Here is a 25,064-nt window from a genome sequence, read left to right on the forward strand (position 1 = left end):
CAGACAGTGGAGTGAAGGGAGTGGGGATCAAGGAGTAGGTCAGTGTCAGAGTGGAGGGACATACAGCTGGTGATCACAGATGGGGGCAAGGCTATGGAAGGATTTGAAGGTGAAGATGAGGATCTTGAGGTCAATTTGTTTGGACATTGAGAGCCATTGCTACTTGGAAGGGACAGAGGTGATGGGGACACGAGTGAAGATATAGGCCACAGTGTTTTGGATCATTGAGTTTGCGCAGGGGAGGCCAGCAAGAAGAGCGTTGGAGAAAAATCAAGCCCCCGAGTAACAAAGGAGTGGAGTTTTGGCAGGAGAAACACAGCTAGTGTCTTGGAAGTGAAAGAAAGCAGTTTTGGCAACAGATGTGTGTGTGGTGGTGGGGGGGGGGGGGGAGTTGAAGGGTCAGGCATTACACACGACCTTTTAATGCTTCCCAAGAAATCATTAATTTCTCCAGACTTTGATAGCGTCTCAATACTTGGGGGCGGGGAGGAGGAGAGACAGAGTGTGGAAGAAAACATCTTTCAACATGGACTGGGGAGTGCCTAGTCTCTGTACATAATGAGAAATATAATATAAATAAAAATATCTCACACACACACACACACACATAACTGTACTCACCTCCTCCGAAATGCCACTTATCCCGGCATTAGTAACCGCACATGCAGCTACCTGTGCATCTGGCAGTTTTTTTGTTTCAATCCAATGTTGCGTGAGATTTTTCAGGATTTTCATTTCCAAATTTTTCAAGAGGACCTGGAGTTCGGTTTGGCTTGCAAACTGCGAGGACAGCCATTCCCTGAATGACTCGGGTGAAGTTTCTTGTTTGTTTCCAAAAACCAGCAAGTTGACCAATTCCCTGACCTGACTATCTACCTGGAAAACCAGGACAACACATGATAATTGTATGTACAGAAACTGTGTAGATTTTGCTGGGGTGATTGCGCTTACGGTCACTATCAATAAAAAAAGTGCTTATCCAATAGTGAGCAGCAGCTTTGGAGTGCAATACAAAAATATTCAAACATTTTTGCAATAAGACAGAAAATTTCATGCTTACACTTCCTTGTATTCCATTTATCTTTGCACAGGATGCCTTTAACTCTTGCATATTTGACAGTTCTGACTTGACTGTGGATAATTCTACATCCAGTCTCTTAAGTTCAGACACAAGGTGTTGGTACTGTTCCCCATTCTCATTGCTTGAAAAAGAAAAATAAGAAAACTGGAAGTAGTATCTAATGAGAAATCACAGCACACTTGATAAGAGCAATGTGGTGCATCATACCTCACAGTGCTGGATTTTGCAGTTTCCACCTCTTTGTAAACTTCCTGTAGGTTTTAAAAAGGAAAATAAAGATTAATTCCGTGTAAAGAAACTGCTTTCAATCATAAAGAATGTTCTTAATGGACCATCAAGTGTCAAAAATATAGCCAATTCCAGTTTACCTTCTGAGTAAAGTCCAATTTGTCCATTGTACTGGGACATAATAAAATTCAGAGGACTAGGATTTGAGGCTTTTACAGAGGAGATTTACTAGAATGCTACAGGGATGAGGGACTTCAGTTACGTGGAGAGACGAGAGAAGCTGGGTTTGTTCCCCTTAGAGCAGAGAAGGTTAAAGGGAGATTTAATAGTGGCGTTCAAAATCATGAAGGGTTTTGATGAGAGAAAATGAGAAACTGTTTCCACTGGCAGAAAGGTTGGTAACCAGGGAACACAGATTTAAGATAATTGGCAAAAGAACCAGAGATGAGAATTTTTTTTATATAAACATGGTGAGTTATGATGATCTGGAATGCACTGTGTGAAATGGTGATCGCAGTAACAGATTCAATAGTAACCCTTTCCACAGGGAATTGGATAAATACTTAAAGGGGAGAAAATTGCAGGGCTATGGGGAAAACAGGAGGGGAGTGGGACTAATTGGATAGCTCTAAGAGCTGGCACAGACACGATGCGCCAAATGGCCTCCTTCTGTGCTGTACGATTCTATGGTTCTATATAAAAACATGTTCTATCCACACCAAACGATGGCCAACATTGCACATGCATGATAATGTTCAAAAAACAAAAAAGAAATCCCTTCCCAAGAACTCCACAAAGCTGCACACTGCTGTTTGGTAGTCAGGCTAGGCACATATCCAATCAGCCCTTCCATGAATGCACCAGGATGGCTTCATTTACAAATTCTTTAGGCACTTTTATGTGGCTGTGAGATACAAGCTTCTCAATGACACTCTGCCAAGTTCACTTTTCCACCTGGAGAATTACAGAAGCACAGCTGCCGATTCTAGCTGCAGTTCACTATGCCCATGAAATGGTTGGGGAAACTGCCTGATGTTCAGGGAATCATGGTTACAAACCAGCACCTTACCACTAACCTGCTGCAATGGTCTGAATAATTACAATTTTCTTTTTCACCGTCCCTTTATTATCCACTGAAATCTGATGCAAGTTATTTAAATTATGGTCACAGCAGATGGCGAGCCAGACACACAAGCTTTTCCATCATGCATAACAATAAAACTCCAGGTCGGCAATGCTTCAGCAACATTGGAAGCCAGCAATTACTGAGCAAATAAGGTGTCACCAGACACATCAGATTATGTCAAAACGGAGTCATTGGAATACGAAGGATTTGGTAGAATAATTACTCAAATTTGTTTGGGGAGGGGGAAGGGAGAGAAAAAGAGAGAAGAGAGGGAGAAAAGAGAACAAGAACCACCTTTGACATGTTTAAAGATGAGCCAGCAGCAGGCACAGCAACTAAACCATGCACTTCATTTAAATGTCCCTCCCTGCCCCACACCCCAGGTTTAGTGGAGGAGCCACAGTTCCAGCAAATGGTGTTTAAAAATCACATTAGTGCGAGGAGGCAATGGGAAGGCATGGGGTTAATGGCCTTTTTCAAAGTCATTACTTTCTCCCTCTTATTGGGTGAAACCATTCCACACTGTAAATATGTTGGGGTCATAAAGTTTACAGAGACACTGTCAAAAACATCTTTGTAATATTAATCACATATTCGTTTCCAAGAGTATACAGTACGATGCATTGTGCACAACACAACTTTACTACTTTTGCAATAAAATTATTTTTATGAAGAAAATTCCTTTAAATGAGTAAAAAGTATTTCCAGCAATGACTTTTAAATACATGGAAAGAAAACCGAAGAGTAAATCAATACATAATGTATCTGCACTCGGCGTTCCTTTGTTTGTTTGATAACTTAAGAATTTGGCGTTTAACGGTCACAATTGCATTGGTATCTCTGCACCAAAGCATCATATATAGTTGATTTCATGAAACATTTCCAGAACAGGAAAACAATTTTACAGTTGTTGCTCAGAGATTGAGTGTGAACAGGTGTGTATTTTGAAAGATATAAAGTCTCAATGCTCAAATAGTTAAAGCATCACACTGCAGGAAATTATACAAGATAATTATACCCTACATGTGGCTTTGTTACTGGTAACAGAACGCCAGCGATTTCTCTCAGCTCTAGTGTAGTGCCTTGATCAAAAGTACAATTAACCACAATTTTCGCACTGGTATCAGCATTGGTTTTTGCAAATAGCATGCCTTTTAGATATGAACTTTACACATTTGCATCTTCTCTATATTCATCAACAGGCCCAGCCAAGATCATGTCAGTGGGCACCATTTGAAAAATGGGGATTTCTTTTTTTTTTTTTTTGAGTCTCTTTTCTTTTTCCCAAACCTCAGGACAGAGTGTTTTGACAGGATGAAGTTGCCCAGACTGGGTTGACTCTCAGTAATACAAGTACAGAATAGTTTTCTCCAAACTGCATCCAATAGAACATGCACCCCATTTCTGCACTGTAAATGGTGAAAATAAAGTTGACTTTAACAAAGCATTTGGATTTTCAATGTCAGCTAACTTCTCAGTCAAACATCCATCCTCCAGTTTCAAAACGAACCTATGCTGCTCCCAATTTCTCAATGAATGCTGTTTTTGAAAATCATTGTAAACGCTTCATTTCAATAGTCAGAATCTTTCTTCAGTGCTGCTGCATAATTAAACAAGTCAATCTCTTCTGTCATAACAACCGTCACTGTATACAACAAGCAGTGCACCAAGTAATGTCATTAATGGGCATGCACAGCCCCTTTTTATTACGTGACTCCTGTGCTGGCCTCTAGGCAGTGCCTAAAAGCAGATATAGGTATCTAATGCATGAGTTTTCCCAACTCTTGCAGGGAAATGTGCCCTTACTGCAAATGTGTGCCCTGCTATTCGAAGATAGTGTGATGCAGTGCCATTAATTTGTATTTCATTCACTACAATCAACTTAATTTCTCGCTCAACAGTGAAACCTTCATTCACCTAAATGAGTAAGGATCACCCACTGCAGTACCAAAACTATAGCTAATTACAAGATTAATCACATAAATCAGATAGATACGAGTCCAAAGAAAATGAGATTTCTCCAATTTTGATCCTTTCCTCAAGACAGTAACTCACGATGGGGTACTGCTCCATACCAACTGCACCTTGCCCAAGTGGTCATTCAGACGTAAGCATAGGCGAATTGACCATAGATGCATCAGAGCTAAGCCTGACCCACTCGTGAACAGATGTCCACAGGACTTTCCAGCCATCACAAATGGGAAATCCGGCTGATTTTTTTACGTTTTACAGTCACCCTTGTACTGAGATCAAACTCTGGATTGAACCCAATACCTGCCCGGTCAATAACAGTTAGCTCAGTGGGTAAATACACATCTAGTCAACAGGAGAGCTGAAAATTAGCAAAGTTAATAAAACTGGCATATATCTTTGCATCAACTATTTTGCAGAACCTGCACTGCATTAACAAAGGGGTTGACATGAACCACCAGAGTGCAGCTTAAGTGATTTAATAACATCTTCAATTTGAGATTTTCTACTTATCTTGCCACACATTTTCAGGTTTTTTTTTTGTTGGCTGGCTCAGACACAGTAATATCACAGCTTCTGTTCTTTTTCTGCATTTTCACATTATTGTAATAATTCTATGCACCAACATCTACTAGAGTCTTTCCAATATTAAGTAACAAAATATTCTACAATTGTCAGTTGCATCTAATATTAATACGACAGATGCATAATTAAAGTATTACGGTACCTCTGATCTGTTTGACAAACTTTGAAGCAGAAACTCCAGTTCAGCAATTTGTAACTCGTGCTTCTGATGTAATGCCATAAACTGGTTCTAGTGAGGGAAGGAAAAGAAATATTTTCAAAATTTGTCTTTCTAAAGCACTTAAATGTCAGCTGTAGGTGTAGATAAACATACGTAAACAAAGTATTCCCAAAACTTTTCAACCTCTGTGGAAGGTGTGGCAACATAAGGAATTGGCATCATACACTGTAAAACAACAATTTTAATGGCTGAAGCAGCTTTGCCAGAAGTTCCGCAAAAATTCTCTGGGAGAGAAAAACTCAACTGTTAATCTCATGACTACAAATGCAAACAGCACAATAAGTTATCACAGCTGTAGAGGAAAGATGGTAGGGTTGGGTAACCTGAAGGAATGACATCAAGCAGGTCCAAGTCGCTCTTCACCCAAGCCAATCTTGTGATCTTGTGGTCAGTCACACATATATCTGTTTGTTTGATAAATGGGCAGCACATACACACAGCTAAGATATTTGGGTATTACTTATTAATGCAAAATGAACCAGAATGGAAGGTTTTATTCTTCCATTGCCAAACTTAAGCAAATTACCAGCTGGCCAAGCTTGATTTGTTTACCCGTATATGGCAAGAGGGCACTGCTTTAGTTGTGGGGCGGGGGAGAAAATGGTCGGAGAAACTACAAAAGGCAGGCAAGCTTCTCTGCATCACCACATCCCTCTGCGATCAAACAGAGATCATCACTGTTTAAGTATCATTGCACTTGGATTTAATATCTGCATAAATCTAGGTGGTAGTTTGTTTCATTGGTGAAAATGTTTAAGTAGCCCATGTTGGGTTGTTAAACATCTATCTTCAGGTTCTGAGCTAGCAGATAGTAAAAGGCAATTTGAACTGAGCTATAGTCAAGTCATGGGCAAATGCCAAAACAGCTGCTATGGAGTCCATTTGCACTGTGACCATATTGAGTGACCTTCATTAAACACTACAGTGACAAATGCATCTTTTGAAGTTTTTGGTGCCTTGGTAGCTAAAATAGGCCTCAACAAATCATGTGTGTTTTGGCTCTGGCAGCGAGTACAGTCCCGATTGCAAAGTTTTGAGTATTTCAATATGTCAAAGCTTTGGTGTGGTCCCTGGGGGTAGTAGCAACATTTATGGAAATTAGTTTTGACATTTCCAGAGCTGCCGGGCTTCAATGTTGGAATTACTTTGAATGCACCTCCACCGTTGCTAACTAAAGAATCCCCTTGTTGTCTCTACCCATAGCCGTGACAAACAATTGAGTGTATTTCCAAAATGCTCTGTTTTTGTTCTTATTTAACAGGGTCATCTGAATATAATATTAATCACTGGACTGCCAGACTGCCACCTGTTAATAATGTTTTCTCCACCACTCAAAACCCACAACTCACCACCACTGAAAGGTTTCTAAAGAGATACAAAACGTGCATGCATGTATAAACACCTCAAATGCAGAGCTGCCCTCCCAAGAGTTATAAGAGCAAGTGAGGTAGCTGCACTTAGTACTCAAACCTGCAAGGTGACACTAAGCGTGAATAGTGACGTATATGACTGTTCAACAATGCAAAAATAAAAGACCGCCCCGTAAAATAACAAATTAGCTCAATCACTGAACCTCAAGTCCAGGTGCACACTGAAGCATGCAAAGCAGTTAAAATCAAAGCTGCAGCTAAAAATAACCCATACGGTAATTGGTTCAATTCAAGTTTTACATGTTGAAACATGGCAGTAGGAGAAAACTGCTACCAGAGACAGATCCATAAATCCATAGTTGAGGTCCTGTAGGAAGAGTTACAATTAGAACATACAGCACTAAAGCTTGTTGCAGGCATGTTGCCAACTCAAACAATAACTATGAGAAGTGTAGAACAGCATGCCAGGAGCAGCACCAGGCGTACCTAAAAATGTGGTGCCAACCTGGTGAAGCTACAACTCAGGACTACATGCATGCTAAACAGCGGAAGCAACATGCTATAGACAGAGCTAAGCGATTCCACAATCAACGGATCAGATCAAAGCTCTGCAGTCCTGCCACATCCAGTCGTGAATGGTGGTGGACAATTAAACAACTAACGGGAGGAGGAGGCTCTGTAAACATCCCCAATTCTCAATGATGGCGGAGTCCAGCACACGAGTGCAAAAGACAAGGCTGAAGCGTTTGCAACCATCTTCAGCCAGAAGTGCTGAGTGGATAATCCATCTCGGCCTCCTCCCGATATCCCCACCATCACGGAAGCCAGTCTTCAGCCAATTCGATTCACTCCACGTGACATCAAGAAATGGCTGAGTACAACAAAGGCTACAGGCCCCGACAACATCCCGGCTGTAGTGCTGAAGGCTTGTGCCCTAGAACTAGCCGCGCCTCTAGCGAAGCTGTTCCAGTACAGCTACAACACCGGCATCTACCCGACAATGTGGAAAATTGCCCAGGTATGTCCTGTCCACAAAAAGCAGGACAAATCCAATCCGGCCAATTACCACCCCATCAGTCTACTCTCAATCATCAGCAAAGTGATGGAAGGGGTCGTCGACAGTGCTATCAAGCGGCACTTACTCACCAATAACCTGCTCACTGATGCTCAGTTTGGATTCCGCCAGGACCACTCGGCTCCAGACCTCATTACAGCCTTGGTCCAAACATGGATAAAAGAGCTGAATTCCAGAGGTGAGGTGAGAGTGACTGCCCTTGACATCAAGGCAGCATTTGACCGAGTGTGGCACCAAGGAGCCCTAGTAAAATTGAAGTCAATGGGAATCAGGGGGAAAACTCTCCAGTGGCTGGAGTCATACCTAGCACAAAGGAAGATGGTAGTGGTTGTTGGTGGCCAATCATCTCAGCCCCAGGACATTGCTGCAGTAGTTCCTCAAGGCAGTGTCCTAGGCCCAACCATCTTCAGCTGCTTCATCAATGATCTTCCTTCCATCATCGGGTCAAAAATGGGGATGTTCGCTGATGATTGCACAGTGTTCAGTTCCATTCGCAACCCTTCAGATAATGAAGCAGTCCGAGCCCGCATGCAGCAAGACCTGGACAACATCCAGGCTTGCGCTCATAAGTGGCAAGTAACATTCGCACCAGATAAGTGCCAGGCAATGACCATCTCCAGCAAGACAGAGTCTAACCACCTCCCCATGACATTCAACGGCATTACCATCGCCGAATCCCCCACCATCAATACCCTGGGGGTCACCATTGACCAGAAACTTAACTCGACTAGCCTTATAAATACTGTGGCTTCAAGAGCAGGTCAGAGGCTGGGTATTCTGCGGCAAGTGACTCACCTCGACTCCCCAAAGCCTTTCCACCATCTGCAAGGCACAAGTCAGGAGTGTGATGGAATACTCTCCACTTGCCTGGATGAGTGCAGCTCCTACAACACAAGCTCAACACCATCCAGGACAAAGCAGCCCGTTTGATTGGCACCCCATCCACCACCCTAAACATTCACTCCCTTCACCACCAGCGCCAGTGGCTGCAGTATGTACCATCCACAGGATGCACTGCAGCAACTCGCCAAGGCTTCTTCGACAGCCCCTCCCAAACCCGCGACCTCTACCACCTAGAAGGTCAAGAGCAACAGGCACATGGGAACAACACCACCTGCACGTTCCCCTCCAAGTCACAAACTATCTCGACTTGGAAATATATCGCCGTTCCTTCATCGTCGCTGGGTCAAAATCCTGGAACTCCCTTCCTAACAGCACTGTGGGAGAACCTTCACTACAAGGACTGCAGCGGTTCAAGAAGGTGGCTCACCACCACCTTCTCAAGGGCAATTAGGGATTGGCAAATAAATGCCGGCCTCGCCAGCGACGCCCACATCCCATGAACAAATAAAAAAAACTAAAATGTTTAGCACATTAAAATCTACCACAGAAATGAAAAGCCAGTATTCCAAAACTACTGCACACTGGCGACGTGCCCAACGTCTGCGCAGCTGAAGATGTATTTTGTCACCTCAGCTTTTGCTTTCCCTCATCAGAATTTTTGACTCTAGCATCTTACCTGTGAAAGATCAGTTCTTTCCTGCTTCATTTCTTCCCGCAGCACATTTGAGTGCTGGCTGATCGAGTTTCTGATAAGGACCAAGATTTGTTCTTTATCGCTCATCTCCCCGATCTGCTCTTGTAGTTTCTGTAACAAACTAGCAAGCTGACTGTAACGATCATCTGAAGTGTGGGAACTCTGAACACATCGGTCATTTAGTACAGCAATCTGCTTTTCTAACTCCACCACACGACTCCAATCAAACGAGTGCCCAGTATTCTGAAACAAATAGTTGTACAGTGACAAAGCTGCACTTTAGGCCTCAATGAATACTGTGCAAAGATATTTATGCTGGAAGCATTACCAGTGGAAGTGGCAGAGAACCAGGAATCGCCTCATTTGTCTGGATAGTTGGTACAATTTCTTTTGAGCGCTGCGTTGTCGGTACTGCTGTCCCATTAAAGACTGGCAACAATGACCACAAGCCTGCCAGACCAAAGTACCATAGACCAACTGAAAAAAGAAAAAGGGTTACTTTTATGGAAAAATCATGACATTTAATACTACGATCAGCTTATTCGCAATAAATTTGATAAGTGAGGATTTGCTACACATAGAAATTGGGAAAGCTGTAGTTTCTGTCTAGATCTTTAGGACTGCTAAATGCATTAAACAGTCAAGTTTTTCTGCTTGCTGATTTCACATGTTCTGCTGGCCCTTTTATAAATCACTAATTTAAAAAAAAAATACACTGCAACAAATCAGGACAAATTCTGACACATCTAGGCTGCATATTTTAAATCTTATACTTTTAAGAGATGTTTAAAAATACAGTTTAGTCATTAAGTACTTAACAGGAGTTTAACGGAAATATTTTTCCTATCTTTCTTCAGTGAATTACCAGGTTATCTACAGAACACATTTTTATACAACCCACTAAATGACAGTTCTACCTATAAAAGTAGCCGCTTCAACTGGTATATTTAATGGGATATATGCAGTCATACCTTTCTTCACACTGATAATGACATCTATGCTTACCTATGTTAAAGGCACTATATAAATGCAAGTTGTGATATGGGAGGACATAAGAGAATCGATTAAAAAAAACCATTTGGGAGTCTGGCTAACAGTTTTCAGATGCTTCAAGACCCCGTAATAAAAAGGTATTTTCCTTTCAGGACATTGGTATCCAAATGGTTCATTTGTCAATTATAATTCAATATATTTAAACATTGCTTTGCAAATTAAATAAAGGCAATGGAAAGGAATGTACATGTAGGGTTAGAGGTTATTATTTAAATAGAAGTGCGAAGATCAAAGTTCTAGTTTTTCAACCCGTAAGCAGACTTTACTTCTGACTTAGTTGACCCACAAAGACCACATTACCTACCTACCCCTCCCTCCCGCGCCCCCCCTCCATGTACTCAGTTCTGTTTTGGTTTGAATTTTGTGCTTGGTCTCTATCCATTTATATCATGTATTTTATTTGCCTAAATTTGCTTCTTTTTAAAACAAAAATTGAGAACTTTATACTAAATACATACCGATGCCATCGTACAGTTTGCTTGCATGATATTTGCATGAACAAATATTGATAAAGTGAGTCTGTTGGTATAGTTGCATACACTAGCAGTGTTATATACTTCACAATCAGGATGTTTTGGTAACCTGGAAGAGGAGGGGCTAACCGGGCAGGGACACTCTAGACAGCTCCTTTCTGGTCATGGGATGCAATCAGTTTGAGATGCTGTTCCAGTGGTACATGAACAAACAACATATTCCTGTTTTACCTCATGTCCACTTTCAGGCCTTCTGTGGACTCTATCGAGTCAAACACGAGCATGGCATACCAGGGCATATATCTGCTTATGGGTCTCTTTGGGATGGAGGAGGTGGGTGCTGCTGTTAAGGGGTTGGCTCACGTTGGGAGTTTTCGGAGTGCCACTGGATCTTAATTTGGGAGGTACCAGGACAGGTCCAAGGTTTACCCCACTTGGAGGCCTGGCCATGTCTTCCTTATGCCACATTCTAAATCTGCTGACAGCAAGCAGTTCTGGGGCCTTCACACAGATAGCTGGCATTTGGAAGAGAGAGTTGGGGCAGCATATTCATTGATGTATATGGCTGCCTCAATAATGATTTCAGCAGATAGCTCATTTAGGTTGGTGTATACTTTAGCTTGGACAGAGGGAATGAGAGTGGCGTACTTGGGTATCTGCAGTTCGTCTCTCAGCAGGCAACGGTGACCCGAAAATATTACACACGAGAGGAATGCTTTCAAGTCTCTCCAAATCACAAATCAGCTTTCATGTACAATGTTGCTTTGACAGTTTGTTAATCCAGCAAACAGGTATATGGTTTCTTCACCGTGCTCCAGCATGTTCAAACTTTTGGCATCACATTACACTTACTATCAGTACTACAGCTCATCAAACTTGTAGGTGTTCGCTTACCAAATAAAAGAAGAAATGGGATCAACAAGAACAACCATCTGAGCAATCTGGGAAGACACCTGGATGTAAAGACAAGCAATAATCCCCAAACTGGATTACATCCAAAGAGTTCTAAAATCTATAATAAATTATAAGCATTAACACTCTCCTTCCATTGCCAAACAAATTGAAATCATGTGCTGATGCACATCAGCTCAACATACCTGGTGAGCAAAAACACATCAAGAAGGGATATTAAAGTAATCAACTGGTACCATCCAGTCCCAAGCCACCAGAAAGCTCCAGAAGCTGCTTTTCCTAAAAAAAAAATGCGAAACAATGATATATGATTAAGTAATCAGGTGCGCACCCTGGGAAGCATTCCTATGTATGTGCAAATCCTGCAACAAAGATGCTGTGTGAACCAGCCCAGCTATAATCTGAGAAAATAGGAACAAATGCATGAATCAAGAGTGCAAGTACACTAGATTGCAGAAAATTAAGCCAGGGGTCAGTACTACTGAAGCCATCAATATATGCAGAAGATTTGGGTGAAATCAAAGCTTGCAATGCTCTACCACTTAATATATATGCACAATAAACACCATCTCTAGAGGACCAGGCGTGCAAAAATGAATAGGTGGAACAGATGCAGAACAAAAATGAAAAATAAAAATTAAATAACCTGGAGATACAATGGCCAACCACAGAATAGACAAGACCTTCCTGGATACAAACCAGGCAACAGCACCAGCAGCCTGCATCACTTGCAGCAACAAAGAGCCTACAAATACAAAACAGATCAATCTGCAAGATATCAACATCGCATGTTCAGGCAATCTTTTTTTGGTGTAAATTTCAATTTTACTAAATATACTGCACAAAAGTTAATGCATCAAATATCCCAAACATGATGTAATATCAACAAGTATTACCATTTTTCAAAAAGTTACATTGACAAAATGTAAGGACAAAATAGAAGTCTAAAAATCAACCTGCATAAGCAAAAACCAGCCAGGTAGTCCGTGTGACTTGTGTAAACTTCGTGTACTTTGTGGACCCCACCTCAGTGGATTTATATGTATCGTGTTTCATCCCCTTACAGTCATCACCTGTTGGTTGTGGCAGTACAATACATTAGTGCAGTGAACAAAGTGAACCCAATTTGTGGCCAAGTGTATTTTGCCCCACAAGAAACTGTGGAACGATGCAGCGACAGCAGGTAGCAAACCAAAATACTTACACAAAGATTCCCCATTTATATTCAGGTGTCCATCCCCAGTAATCAACTCTTTTACATTCATTCTTCCACAGTAACTTGAATGGGCTGCAACACAGAAACTGATCCTTAGCTGTCTGTCTCTGAGATGGGAAAAATATTCTGTAGAGAAAAATCTTGACCGTCAAACCAATGAGTAGTGAAGTCACTGCATTTGCATGTAGCCAGGACTACGCTGCTCATGCATGCAAATGAGCTAGCTATTATGAGTTCACCTAAATAAACGAGCACAAAGCTAAAGATACAGGCTATTTAAAATTTTAGAAACCCATTTGCAGCTCAACTACAAGCTGGTTTTGGTCAGCTCTCCAAAACAAAGTGTAAATAGTGATATGCTGCTTAAATTCAAACAAGCGAGAGTGAACTACAGGCAACAGCACAAGACAGACACCCCTATTGTTGTGAAAAAAGAAATTCCATGCTGTTCACATTCCAACACAATGATTTGAAAAATTCTAAATGTTTCATGCATGCATTTTAGGAGAAGCACCTGAAGAGACCACAACCAGCAGCTTACAATGAGAATTAAGAATAAAGTGGCAAAACTTTCTACAACAGGGGAATACAAAAAAAAGTAATCGGGTCATCTAGGTAGCAACAAGCAGACTTAAGAACATGCAAAAGCATATGTTTCACCCCCCACCCCACCCCACAGTTAGGTACCTTTGGAGCAAAAGCCAGTCTTCAACAAAATTGTTTGATAAAGTTGTAAAAACCATGCGGCTGCAGTTGATACAGAATACTTTGCCAATTGAAGTGTATGGCTCATGAATAACTGAACTCCTCCTAAACATAAAAAAAAAATCAGATGCAACCGATTTTAAAAGTCCCTGGGCATCATTACATTCATGACACTTATGTGGGACTGGTGGTACATTACATCCAGGAACTGATCCTATTGTAAAAATCAGGTGTTTTTGGAGGGATTTAATCCATGAAAATTAAATTGCAATAAAAATGAATACAAGCCATTAAAACTTATTAGCATTAACCAAAAAAAATCTAATTATTTCAGTAACAAAATTTTAATCTCACAAAATCAAGAGTTTTACAGTATAGTCTATGCTCAGGTATAGTTTCTCATGTCAACTAATCCAACAGTCTACAAATCAATGCTTTTCATGAATTTGCTTACTTTGGTTTTATTGAACTGCAGATTGATTACTGTTCAATCAAGCTCGCTCCTCCCAAGTGGTAAAAAAACAAAATTAAGGATTGCCTCCTGCATTACAGTAACAGCCAACAAGCTTGTAAACTAAATTTAATCAGCACAAGTCCAGGATTCTAAACATTTAAAATTCAGGTATTTTAGGTTACATTGCATTTTCAAAGCAATGATTCAGTGTAAGTGATGAGATGCAGCATCTAGACTTTTATATAAACCGCTACGTCTGGCTCACTAGGTCCACAAAGAAATAAATTGTACATGTTTTATTGCTGAACCTAAATAAAACCAGGAATGAGTTTATTCCCTTCCTTCAATTTCACCTTCTCCCTGCTCATGCAAAGCACAATTCTTTGACCAAGGAAACCTGTTCCTAGGCCTTTGACAGTGCCATGTGTCCAACAAAAGACAAGTGCGCACAGCTTAGGGTAATTGAACTTACGATTTCCCCCTCCCTCCAGGTAGACACATGCTTCAGATTGTCATCTCCCCTGGATGGCACATCTGTAAAAATCACCTTGTGCAAAAAATATTAACTCCCCCACTGAGATTTCACTTTCACATATTGTCCCCCTTTTTATCACCAATGAAAGCACCGACTCATGCTCATGATACAGATGAAGAATGACCACTGAGTCTGTGGTTAGCACCTCACTCACGTAAGCATTCATGTACGAGTCTTGACTAAGTGTCAACAGTCTATTTTACCACGTGTGAGGTAGTGATAATCACAGGCAAGCCAGACCTATCCACGTCAGACGTCCATAAGTAAGTGTGAACAGTAGTCACTACATAGCGAGTAGAAGTGAGATCCCCAACTGATTGTCACCCCCACCCCATTCTCTCAATAACCATGGGGTTCTGCAGCCACTGGTCCTTGTGGCTTAGTGTCACCCAGGCCATTCATTTATCCAGTCATGATACAAAGGGAGCCTTCTATTTGCCAGTCACTTACTTGACTTGTCTTTTTTGTTTCTGCTCCTGGAGTACACAGTTGAGGCAGCTGCATGAGAGGCGCAATATGCAGTCAGAACATCTTTTCGTTCAGAAAGAATGCTGCAGTCAGTACAGGTGTAACCATTAAACATGGCTGTCTGCATTTCACCTGTTACTATGTCCCCATTTAGTTGGATTAAAGTTGCATTTCCTCCTAAATGACAAAGAACAGAGGAAAATTAGACTTTTGACACCATCACTATCCAAACAAATTAGATGCAGTACTTCAAAAAACGTGTCAAATAAGACTAACAGCTGAAGATTTCTTTACCTTTACTATCGCCATCCTCGTCATCTAGCCCTGCCAAAACATGCAAAACAAATATATATTTTTTTAAAATCGCTCAACAGTAATTAGCTAAATTATCTCGAGCAACTTCAGCTTCAGTGCAATCGAGCAAAACAAATGCCCCTCAGCGCAGATACTTTTACGGTCAAATACTAGAAACAAAAGTAGGTCTCACTAGTATTAACCGCAACTAGAAAGTTTTGGTGTCGGTTTATGCTGAACAAAATATTCAATTCAAATAGCTATAAAAACCATCAATACTAAAAAGCAACTACCTACATTACAGCAGTGACTACACTTCAAATGGAACTTCAATGGCTGTGAAGCACTTTGGGACTTCCTGAGGTCATGAAAGGCGCTATATAAATGCACGTTCTTTCTTTTACTGCATCATTAAGCAAGTAACTAACAAATCACTGAATAAATCTCCTCCGCAAGTAACATGTTAATAATGGAAATCCGGATGTCAGCTGTTCTTTGGGTAGATATTGCCATGTAGACTGACAAATTATACCCCACACCACCATTTTCTCCCATCATTTCCTGAGTTTACACTGGGCACCATCAACCTTTCAATACTTCTTCCCAAGTTGCCTTAATGTGAGCTCAGACAGCGAGTGTCAGCAGGCTATTCACCCATAGCGCATCATAGCTGAGTCCTAACCAGTTCTCACCCACCATCCACATACACACCTTCCAGCAGAGCTCAAAGCACATAGCTACCAGCAGGCAAAATCATAGCTCATTTTACACCCTTCACCCAAAATGTGTTGAAATCAGTTGTAGCACCCCATTGTTAACTCAGTATAGACAAAGGACCTAACGTGGGACTTTCTTAGTCTGTATAACTCAATTTTACACTGGACATGCATTTACCTACATAAAATGCAAATCTTAAAATGCTCTTTTTTTGTAAGTACTGAATGAAGTGCTGTTGACTGATTCACAATGATACAAGTTCAATTTTCTGATAATGCTCAAAAGTATTTTGACCTCAAGTGCATTAGACCACATTTTGGAGCAGACAATAAAAAAAAAGGATTGTCCCCACACTCTAGAACAGAGTTGGGTTTCAAATTACTTCCCCATCTCTTCCTCCAAACCCCCCCTCCCTCCACTTGTATTCCTCTTTGGAAAGGCAGCACTATACACCTCTGCGGTTGTCTATGCAGCTCCTGCACCTCAAAATGTGAGAATTTTCTGGAATGGATTCAAATGTAGGTCTCTTCGTGCAGACTCCGATATACTAGTGTTAGAAGCACATGTCTGCTGAAATCATTTATTTGTACAGCACACCAAGCACTATTCAGCAGTGTTCAGGCTATATTCTTTTGCCCTCACTTCCCTTTGTGCGGTTAAAGTGGTTTCCTAAAACAAAAACGTGCTGGTGGTTTTAAGATAACATCATCAATCACCACTCAGGATCAAGAGTTTCGTTTGATATTAATGTCTGAGATACTCCCTGGTAGTAAAAGTATATGAGCTTTTTGTTTTCATTCTTTTATGGCGCACACATTTGTGTGTGTGTGTTTCAGTTAAGATTGAGAAATTTCCATTGTTTTACATATGCATTAGCTAATTTCTGATGCACCTGGACCAGTATCCCAACTCACTCCCTGACCTTGGTAAACACCAAATTCATACTTAAAATGAAACCTAAAGGGAGTACTTTCCCCAGATTAGAAAGAAGCTTTGCTCACCTAGAATGTAAAAATGAATAAATGTATTTAGAGAAAAAATTTAAACACATTCTATCTGCTAAGCCAGTGATCATTTACAGCCAATAAAGCCAAAAATACAACTTCCTTACAGTCCTGAAATGGATTTTCAACACACCAAGTTCCAATTCAAAAAAAGCTTAAAAATAAGCAAGGCTCACGGAAATCAGTTCTCAAAACAGTCTGTCACCTGGCATACCCATACTACAACCATTAGACAATTCCCAAGCCGATTGCTGGAGCACTACAATACTCAAAAATGTTGCAGGAATGCTGGATGCAGAGATTCCATAAGATGAAGTATAAAAGCACTGCCCACAAGGGACAAAGGGCAAAGTGCATCAATATCATGAAATTCTATTTCAAGGCAGTAATAAAGCATGTGAAGTGTTGAATGTTGCGTTAAGCATTCATTATTTTAAGAGTACTACAGCGTTGCAAAAACAAGCGCAGAAAGCAACTAATGGGGGTTGAGATAGTATAGAGGTAGCTTCTGAAACATGAAAAATAACTTCTGGCTAAAGGAATAGGAGATACTACAGTTGGCCTCAAGAAAAGTTTGTGAGCCATATGTGAAGTCTTCTTTTAATGATCTTTCAAAGGAAGAATGCCTATTTGTGGAAGGAACCCAGGATCTTCTGACAGAAAAATTCAAATGAAGTTAGATAAATCTAAAAAATATTAAGCAGTGTCGCAAGTGGATCAGAATAGTTTCCAAACGTTCTTTTCTTACAGTCTCTAACTCAACCCTAGATAGTCTCCAGAAAAAAAATTAAGTTGTCCAAATTAAATTGAGGTTATTCAGTTCTTTAAACTTCTAAATCGTAAAAAGTTAAAGTAATAATCAGAACAAGCTAATATTTACAACTAGTTTGAAAGCTTGCACTTCATCTTGCTTACCCCAGAAGTGGCCTACTTCTGTTTTTTCTCGAATTGAAGACTCATCCAGTACTGTGGACATCATTGATGTGTCACTCCCATAGCTGAGGATACTGCTCTGACTGGTAACTGAGGAATCAATTATGGCTTTCCTTGGAGTGTGTGACACAGAAGCAGTCTGTTTGCTTGCACTTCTGTGTTTCTGCTGTTGCTGTTGTTTTGTACTTCTGGAAAAGAAAGCTAGGTTAAAAGATCTTCAAGAAATGTTAATATGTTTTCCATAATAGCATGGTGTCATGTAGTACATTAGAGCTCAGGCACACAGCAGCACATGCAAGATCCCAATTATGACACTGAGGGAAACACCAAGCAAAGGAGAATGGTCAACCCAGGCTGCCTTCACACATCTGGCAGCCAACTGAACAGTAGAAAGAGCAGAGGTCTGGAAGCAGATTTACTGTCTATCTCGGTGGTCCACATGAAACTTCATGATTTGGTGTTATGCAAACATACTGCTGTAGGTAATGATCTTAGTATAATTCTAAATACATTTCAGCTGTATGATTAAATAGTACATATAATGCATTGACAAAGTGTCTGCATAGCCCCAAAATGCTTCATTTAATCTTGCCACAAACTTGCACAGACTGTGGGCAAAAAAAAAATTAAAAGCAGCTATTGCCGTGCTGTCAGCAACAATGACCATTCTTTAAAATTTTGAACTAATTGGCTAATGGCTGCAATCAGATGTAATCAGGCCAAACTCCAATAAGTTTGAAGTCGATAAATCTGTATTTTTCTGACAGCTGAGGAAAATGGGATACGAATGCCCAATTCATAAAGAAGCCAAATTTCAAGGAAATTCTACATCCATTGTCTACAGACCCTGCTCGCAAGCAAAACTTTCATAACTTACTCAAAATATCATTACTCATCAGTTACTAGCTACGCGCTCCTTAGTGGAGTTGGCGATTCTGCTGTTCCATGAGCATAATATGTATAGGATAAAGACTTGAACATGCCACTGTGAAAAGTCAACGTGAAGACAAAAACGATTGGATAACATTTTCTGTAAAAAAAAGTCATCCACAGTCTTATGGGTGCAAAAGTACATTAAAGAAAACACTATGAATAGTTTTAGCCCCTTCTCCCAATAAATGAACAGGCTCACCTGGATGAAGATTCTTTATAGGACAAGACGCTTCCAGTGAAAGAGTGGTTGCTGCCAATGCTCTCATTGTGCACACTTTCTGCTGAATAATATTCATTGCTGACAGGGCGTAACCTGCGTCGAGACATTCTTGGTGAATCGTATACTGGACACAACTGATGCGTTCTTTCAAAATCCACTGCTTCTGTAGAATAGCTGGAACTGTAATAAAACATACTGTACATGAACATTTCACTCATGCACTTCAGAAACCGATTAAACGTTAATACGGTACAAGAATATTAATGCACTGAATTGGCCACTCACTGGTTTCAGCTTTAAAGAATCTGCACATTGGTCAACTGTTGTCAAAACAATAATTAATGCATTTTCCATTAAAAACATGCAAGATAATGCAATTTAGACATTATCTTTTATCATAAATTCAACTACCAAAAGGAGTTTTAAACGTAACCCAGTGGCTGCTATTCTAGATTTTTAATTCTCACATTTTATAGATGATCAAAATTATTGATGGAAAAATTCCAATTCCAAGATTATGCAAAGATTCAGTGTTATATCACTATCACCAAAATTATACAATTATTAAGATAGTGGTTAGATTAGCAAAGATTAACAGTCACGAAAACTCAACTTTTATAAAGTCATGGATTTCGACATCTTAAAACAAACTTCAACAGAGAAGTAATGTTCGTCTTTTAAAATTCTTAAATCCAGAGAAGTTATGAACTTGCATGTTATTGCAACAAATGCCTTTTGCATTAAAAATACAAACAATTTCAAATAATTTAGCACAGAACAGAGTTACTTCAATTAATTTTTTCTACCTCCACCACATTCCTGCCACCACTCGTCAACTGACGGGCAAGCAGGTAATCTATTCCCAAGCCTTTCCCAACACTGTTGTGCAGGGCTCGAGAGTCATGCAGGTTGACTAATTTTTGGTTCCTCTTTCTGGGGAAGCATCTTGATTTCACTCAGGGGCAGCCCAAGAGACATATAGAACAGTATAGGGGATAAAGCACATAACTTATAACCTTTCCGTGCCCAGAAGCAAGAGGTAAAAACATTCAAAATCATTGTAAATGTCAATGAATGTGTCTGGTTTCAAGTCACTTTTGAGGGGGAGTAGTAAGAGAAAGAGGAAAATGGAGGATCGGTAAGCAAACGATGTGTTTTACATTAAAAAGTAACATTCAAAATACCAAAGGCTGTACCATTTCACTGCAAGGCAAATTTATATAAAGCAGCAGGTTCTAGTTGACAGTTAATATTGAAAGCAGCAAGAGAATTACACAAAACATATTCTATGGAAAAACAGTGCACTTTTTAAAAAAAGTATTGGATCTTCTAGTGTCCGTGTCCAACATTCCAAATTCAGCAGCGTACACCTGTAGGGAGATTTAAGAGCTCTGTTGTTTACGATTGTTTTGTGCATATATAAATAATGCCGGACAGATTATAAATAGCCAACAACACTTATGGAAACAAGGAGGCAGCCTTGAGGAAAATTAACAGCAGGTTTTATTAGCCCTGCCTCCAAATTCATCCCATAAATGAAACTTAACCATAACAAGATGTCCCTTCATGCTTGGAGACTACGGAAGGCGGTATTAATTGTATTCATACTGTTGGTGGGGAGGGGAAGGGCAGATTTGCGCTTGTGTCAAACAGTATAAACAAGAGTACAATGTACTGAATTGAGCCATCAGCATTTACTGAACTGAACACCAACTGGTTAGAACAGCTGAGGAACAATAGTGTTTAAGAGCTCGCTTATGAAATTTGATAAAGTAAGTGTTTAAGAATTTAATCTTTTGCAGTTATACAGTCATCTGTTTCCACTTCGCAGGAATGCAAACATGACAGGATTCCATGAAAGTCAGGTCCTGAACTGACCTGAACACAGGTAGAATATAGGAACAGGAGTAGGCCCTTCAGCCCAGCATGCTTGTTCCTTCATTCAATAGATCATGGCTGATCTGTATCTTAACTCCATCTACCCGCCTTGGTTCCATAACCTTTAATATCCTTACCTAACAAAAATCTATCAATCTCAGTTTTGAAATTTTCAAATTACCCCAACAGCTTTTTGGGGGTGGGTGGGGGAAAAAAAATGTTCCAGAATTCCCCAGGTGCTGGGAGATCCCCTTACTTCACTAGACACAGTCTTAGAATGCCTTTTTTTTAAAAAAAACCAGCTTGACACTCTACTAGATTTACTCCGTGCAATGTTGGTTCCCCTGGATTTTTAAAAACTGAAGTAGAGCCTTTTTGAAGTATTTTGAGAAAGCTCTCAGCTGCATGCTGAAAACATTCAAAATGTACTAGCTGGGAAAATTGGTTCTGTGCATGCGTGTAATCAAATCGTTAGTGGAGAACCGCCTTTTGGCTTTACATATGGCTATGGCCTCGAGACTAATAATATAAACACAGCAACAATTCTGCGCACAACTATTTTTCACCATCACAAACTGCAGTATGTGAAAAGCTTCCACACTGCTGTGGCACTAGTTGGAATTTCATTTTTTTTTAAGTTTGTTAAGTTACAAAACATAAGCACAGCAAAATTTGAATAAATTTAGTCATGCAGAAGTCAGATTATTCAAGGGATATGATTTGACATTCCTCCAGCAAATAATTAAAGAATCTCTTCTCTTTTGGCAGAAAAAAACTGAATTGTTCGTGGTGTTACAATTAAACTGTTTGCACTGTCCACCATATTTCAACAGCATAACTGACTGCCAACAGACCATCTGAAACATCAAAACTCAACCCAAAACCCAAGAGCTCATTCTACTACACAACTTCTGCAATATCCACAAAAACCTGAAAAACCACACAAATATCAAGTAGGTTGTCTATTTCCCCCCCACCACCCCTTTTTAATGTTACTTCACCATTATACAAACTAACAGACCACATGGGTTTTGTTGTGAACCAATAAAAGCTCAAGCCCATTCAGACATATAACATACAAGTTGCTGTAGCCTTGTTTTGTTCTGTCAGGTCCACAAGTTATTTAAATGTCACTTCACATAAGGGATTCTACTATCCTCAGGGGAACTAAGATGTGTGGAGTATTCCATTGAAGATCTTGAACTAAAAACAGAATAAGCAGATACTGCAACACCAATTCACTCAGATCAGACTAAAGCAAAAAGATACATTATATGTTGCTTTTGTAAGTAAGCGGCATAAATTCCAGATACAGTCTGTGTCCTATTGCTTTTCCCTTTACAGTCCAAGATGGTAAAGTTTCATTCAATATTTTCCTTCAGTCTTCTGCCTCCCTCCTTTCTTTCCTTACTACCTAACAATCTTGTTCTATTCTTTAATTCCCAATTTTCATTATTTTTATTTACTTTTGTAATCTTTCTCTGAATCTCTCACTTCCTGTAGTTTCTGGGCCATGCTCTTTTCTACAAGACAGCAAATCAAAGCACAGAAAGTACAGGAACAAAAAGTTTGGAAGACGTGTCACTGGTGAATAAGTTGAGGGATGCAAGAAAACTGTCTGCAGAATCAGAAAGGCAGAAACCAAATAAAGAAATAAAGCCCAACAAAACCAGGGCTGTGCAGAGCTGGGAGGGAAGATTTAGATCATACAGTTGCAGTATTCAAAGGAACAAGCAGGCTGTACAAATGCCATTTTCCTACAGCTTAGTGGTGATATCCAATACATGCTCTAAGAATCCTTACAACTATAAAGGCATGAGACTCATCACCTTTTTCACAGCAACATGAACCATACCAGAGAAGCCAACTGCTGGTCCATCTACCAGCCAAGTCTTTCACAAGAAAATCTACAGATTTCCGCCGACAGCATCTCAATGGAAGGCTCGGCCAACCAACCTCAGAGCTGGGAAGGAGGAAGACAAAGTAGCAAGTAATGCCAGCAAATTAAAATACTATTTAATGAACAAGTTGTGTATCCATTCATTGTATTAATGAATATGCAGTACTCTGAATAAGAAGGAATCTCAGCCAACAGGCAGTTACCAATCGAAAAAATGCCTGATGTGATCCTGTATTAACCTGAATTCTACATGAACCTAAATCCTGCAAATCGCACAATTTCTCTGCATAATCCTGGAGTGTTGAATCGAATTTTGCTTCAATACTGAAGACTACTCAGCATCCCAGAGCCAACACAAAAACATTCCTGGAAGAATTCTTTATCATGTACACTTTGCTAGAATTTCAACGACTGTGTTGCACTGTTCCTGCACTTAATACAGTTCTCCATATGGCATACTCCAATTTCTCACTCCTTTACAATGGATTAAGAAAGTGAGAATCAAAATAGCAACAGGAAGTGGCCTGTGTACTAACAAAATGCATATTATAATTTAACTGTGGAAACTAGAAAAGTGTAACTTATCTAGTCATTCATACAGGTTCTCAAACTGGTTGTCACTAACCACTTCATGGCAGCCTGCAGTAACAATTTATGACGCAAAAGACTTGCAAATATAGAGCACCTTTCATGTCCTCAGGATACCCCAAAGCACTTGAAAGCCACTGAATTATTTTTTGAAGTGTAGTCAAGGTTGTTTTGTACCCAAACGCAGAAGCTAATTTGCACACAGCAAGGTTCCACCAACGATAATAGAATAAATGATTAATTTATTTCACTTAATCTGATTTGGTGGTGTTGGTTACAGGATAAATGTTAGCCAGGACGCTGGAAGGACTTCCCACTCATCTTTGAATAGGGCCATGGGATCATGTATGGCCACCTCAGTATTACACTGATATGTCAGCCTGAATGATGTGTTCAAGCGTAGAAGTGGGGCTTGCAGCAATGAGATAAATAACCTTGATTTTTTTTTTTAAATTGTGTTGGTTAGAACCATAGAAAAGATACAGCACAGAAGGAGGCCATTCAGCCCATCGTGTCCCCGCTGGCTCGAAGAACAACCAGGTGCACATTCTAATCCTACCTTCCAGCACCCAGTCACTAGCCCTGCAGCTTACAACACTTTAGGTGCGGGTCCAGGTACTTTTTAAAAAGAGTTGAGGGTCCCTGCCTCTACCACCAATTCGGGCAGCGAATTCCATACACCCACCACCCTCTGGGTAAAAACGTTTTCCCTCATGTCCCCTCTAATCCTTCCGCCAATCAGCTTAAATCTACGTCCTCTAGTTCTTGAACTCTCCGCTAGGGGAAACAGGTACTTCCTGTCTACTCTATCTGGGCCCCTCATAATTTTGTACACCTCAATCAAGCCCCCCCCCAACCCCTCAGCCTCCTCTGCTCCAAGGAAAACAACCCCAGCCTATCCAATCTCTCCTCATACCTGCAATTTTTAAGCCCTGGCAACATTCTTGTAAATCTTCTCTGCACTCTCTCCAGAGCAATTACGTCCTTCCTGTAATGTGGTCACCAGAACTGCGCACAATACTCCAGCTGTGGCCTTACCAGCGTTTTATACAGTTCCATCATTACATCTCTGCTTTTGTATTCTATACCTTATCTAATAACGGACAGCATTCCATATGCCTTCTTCAAAACTTTATCTACCTGTACTGCCACCTTCAGGGACCTGTGCATGTGCACTCCAAGGTCTCTCACTTCCTCTATCCCTCTCAATATATTCCTGTTTACTGCGTATTCCCTTTTACTGTTTGCCCTTCCTAAGTGCATTACCTCACACTTCTCCGGATTAAACTCCATTTGCCACTTTTCTGCCCACTCCACCAACCCATTGATATCTTCTTGGAGTCTACAGCTATCCTCTTCACTATCAACTACATGGCCAATTTTTGTGTCATCTGCAAATTTGCCAATCATGCCCCCTACATTCAAGTCCAAATCATTAATATATACCACAAACAGCAAGGGACCCAACATTGAGCCCTGTGGCACACCAATGGAAACAGATTTCCATTCGCAAAGACAGCCATCGACTTTTACCTTTGGTTTCCTGTTACTGAGCCAATTTTGGATCCAATTCGCCACATTTCCCTGT

At 40.4% G+C, this 25,064-nt stretch overlaps 1 protein-coding gene across 2 annotated transcripts in view; it reads right to left on the reverse strand.

Moving 5' to 3' along the window:
- The window catches only part of LOC137340741 (SUN domain-containing protein 1-like), a 50,897-nt gene that overhangs the window by 16,691 nt on the left and 9,142 nt on the right, over positions 1-25,064 (reverse strand). Inside the window, exons 3-18 of one of the 2 annotated variants that reach the window (XM_068003474.1) lie at positions 19,090-19,290; positions 17,940-18,145; positions 15,304-15,333; positions 14,992-15,186; positions 13,535-13,657; positions 12,836-12,919; positions 12,588-12,704; positions 12,278-12,376; positions 11,817-11,910; positions 11,614-11,672; positions 9,522-9,670; positions 9,176-9,436; positions 5,134-5,220; positions 1,289-1,332; positions 1,061-1,202; positions 622-876 (exon numbers count right to left, since the gene is read on the reverse strand). In XM_068003474.1, coding sequence (XP_067859575.1) covers positions 622-876; positions 1,061-1,202; positions 1,289-1,332; positions 5,134-5,220; positions 9,176-9,436; positions 9,522-9,670; positions 11,614-11,672; positions 11,817-11,910; positions 12,278-12,376; positions 12,588-12,704; positions 12,836-12,919; positions 13,535-13,657; positions 14,992-15,186; positions 15,304-15,333; positions 17,940-18,145; positions 19,090-19,290 — 2,146 coding nt within the window. Of the gene's footprint in view, positions 1-621; positions 877-1,060; positions 1,203-1,288; positions 1,333-5,133; positions 5,221-9,175; positions 9,437-9,521; positions 9,671-11,613; positions 11,673-11,816; positions 11,911-12,277; positions 12,377-12,587; positions 12,705-12,835; positions 12,974-13,534; positions 13,658-14,991; positions 15,187-15,303; positions 15,334-17,939; positions 18,146-19,089; positions 19,291-25,064 lie in introns of both variants that reach the window. The other variant, XM_068003473.1, reaches the window with a different exon arrangement.

This window comes from Heptranchias perlo, chromosome 22 (assembly GCF_035084215.1).
Source record: "Heptranchias perlo isolate sHepPer1 chromosome 22, sHepPer1.hap1, whole genome shotgun sequence".
Lineage (NCBI taxonomy): Eukaryota > Metazoa > Chordata > Chondrichthyes > Hexanchiformes > Hexanchidae > Heptranchias > Heptranchias perlo.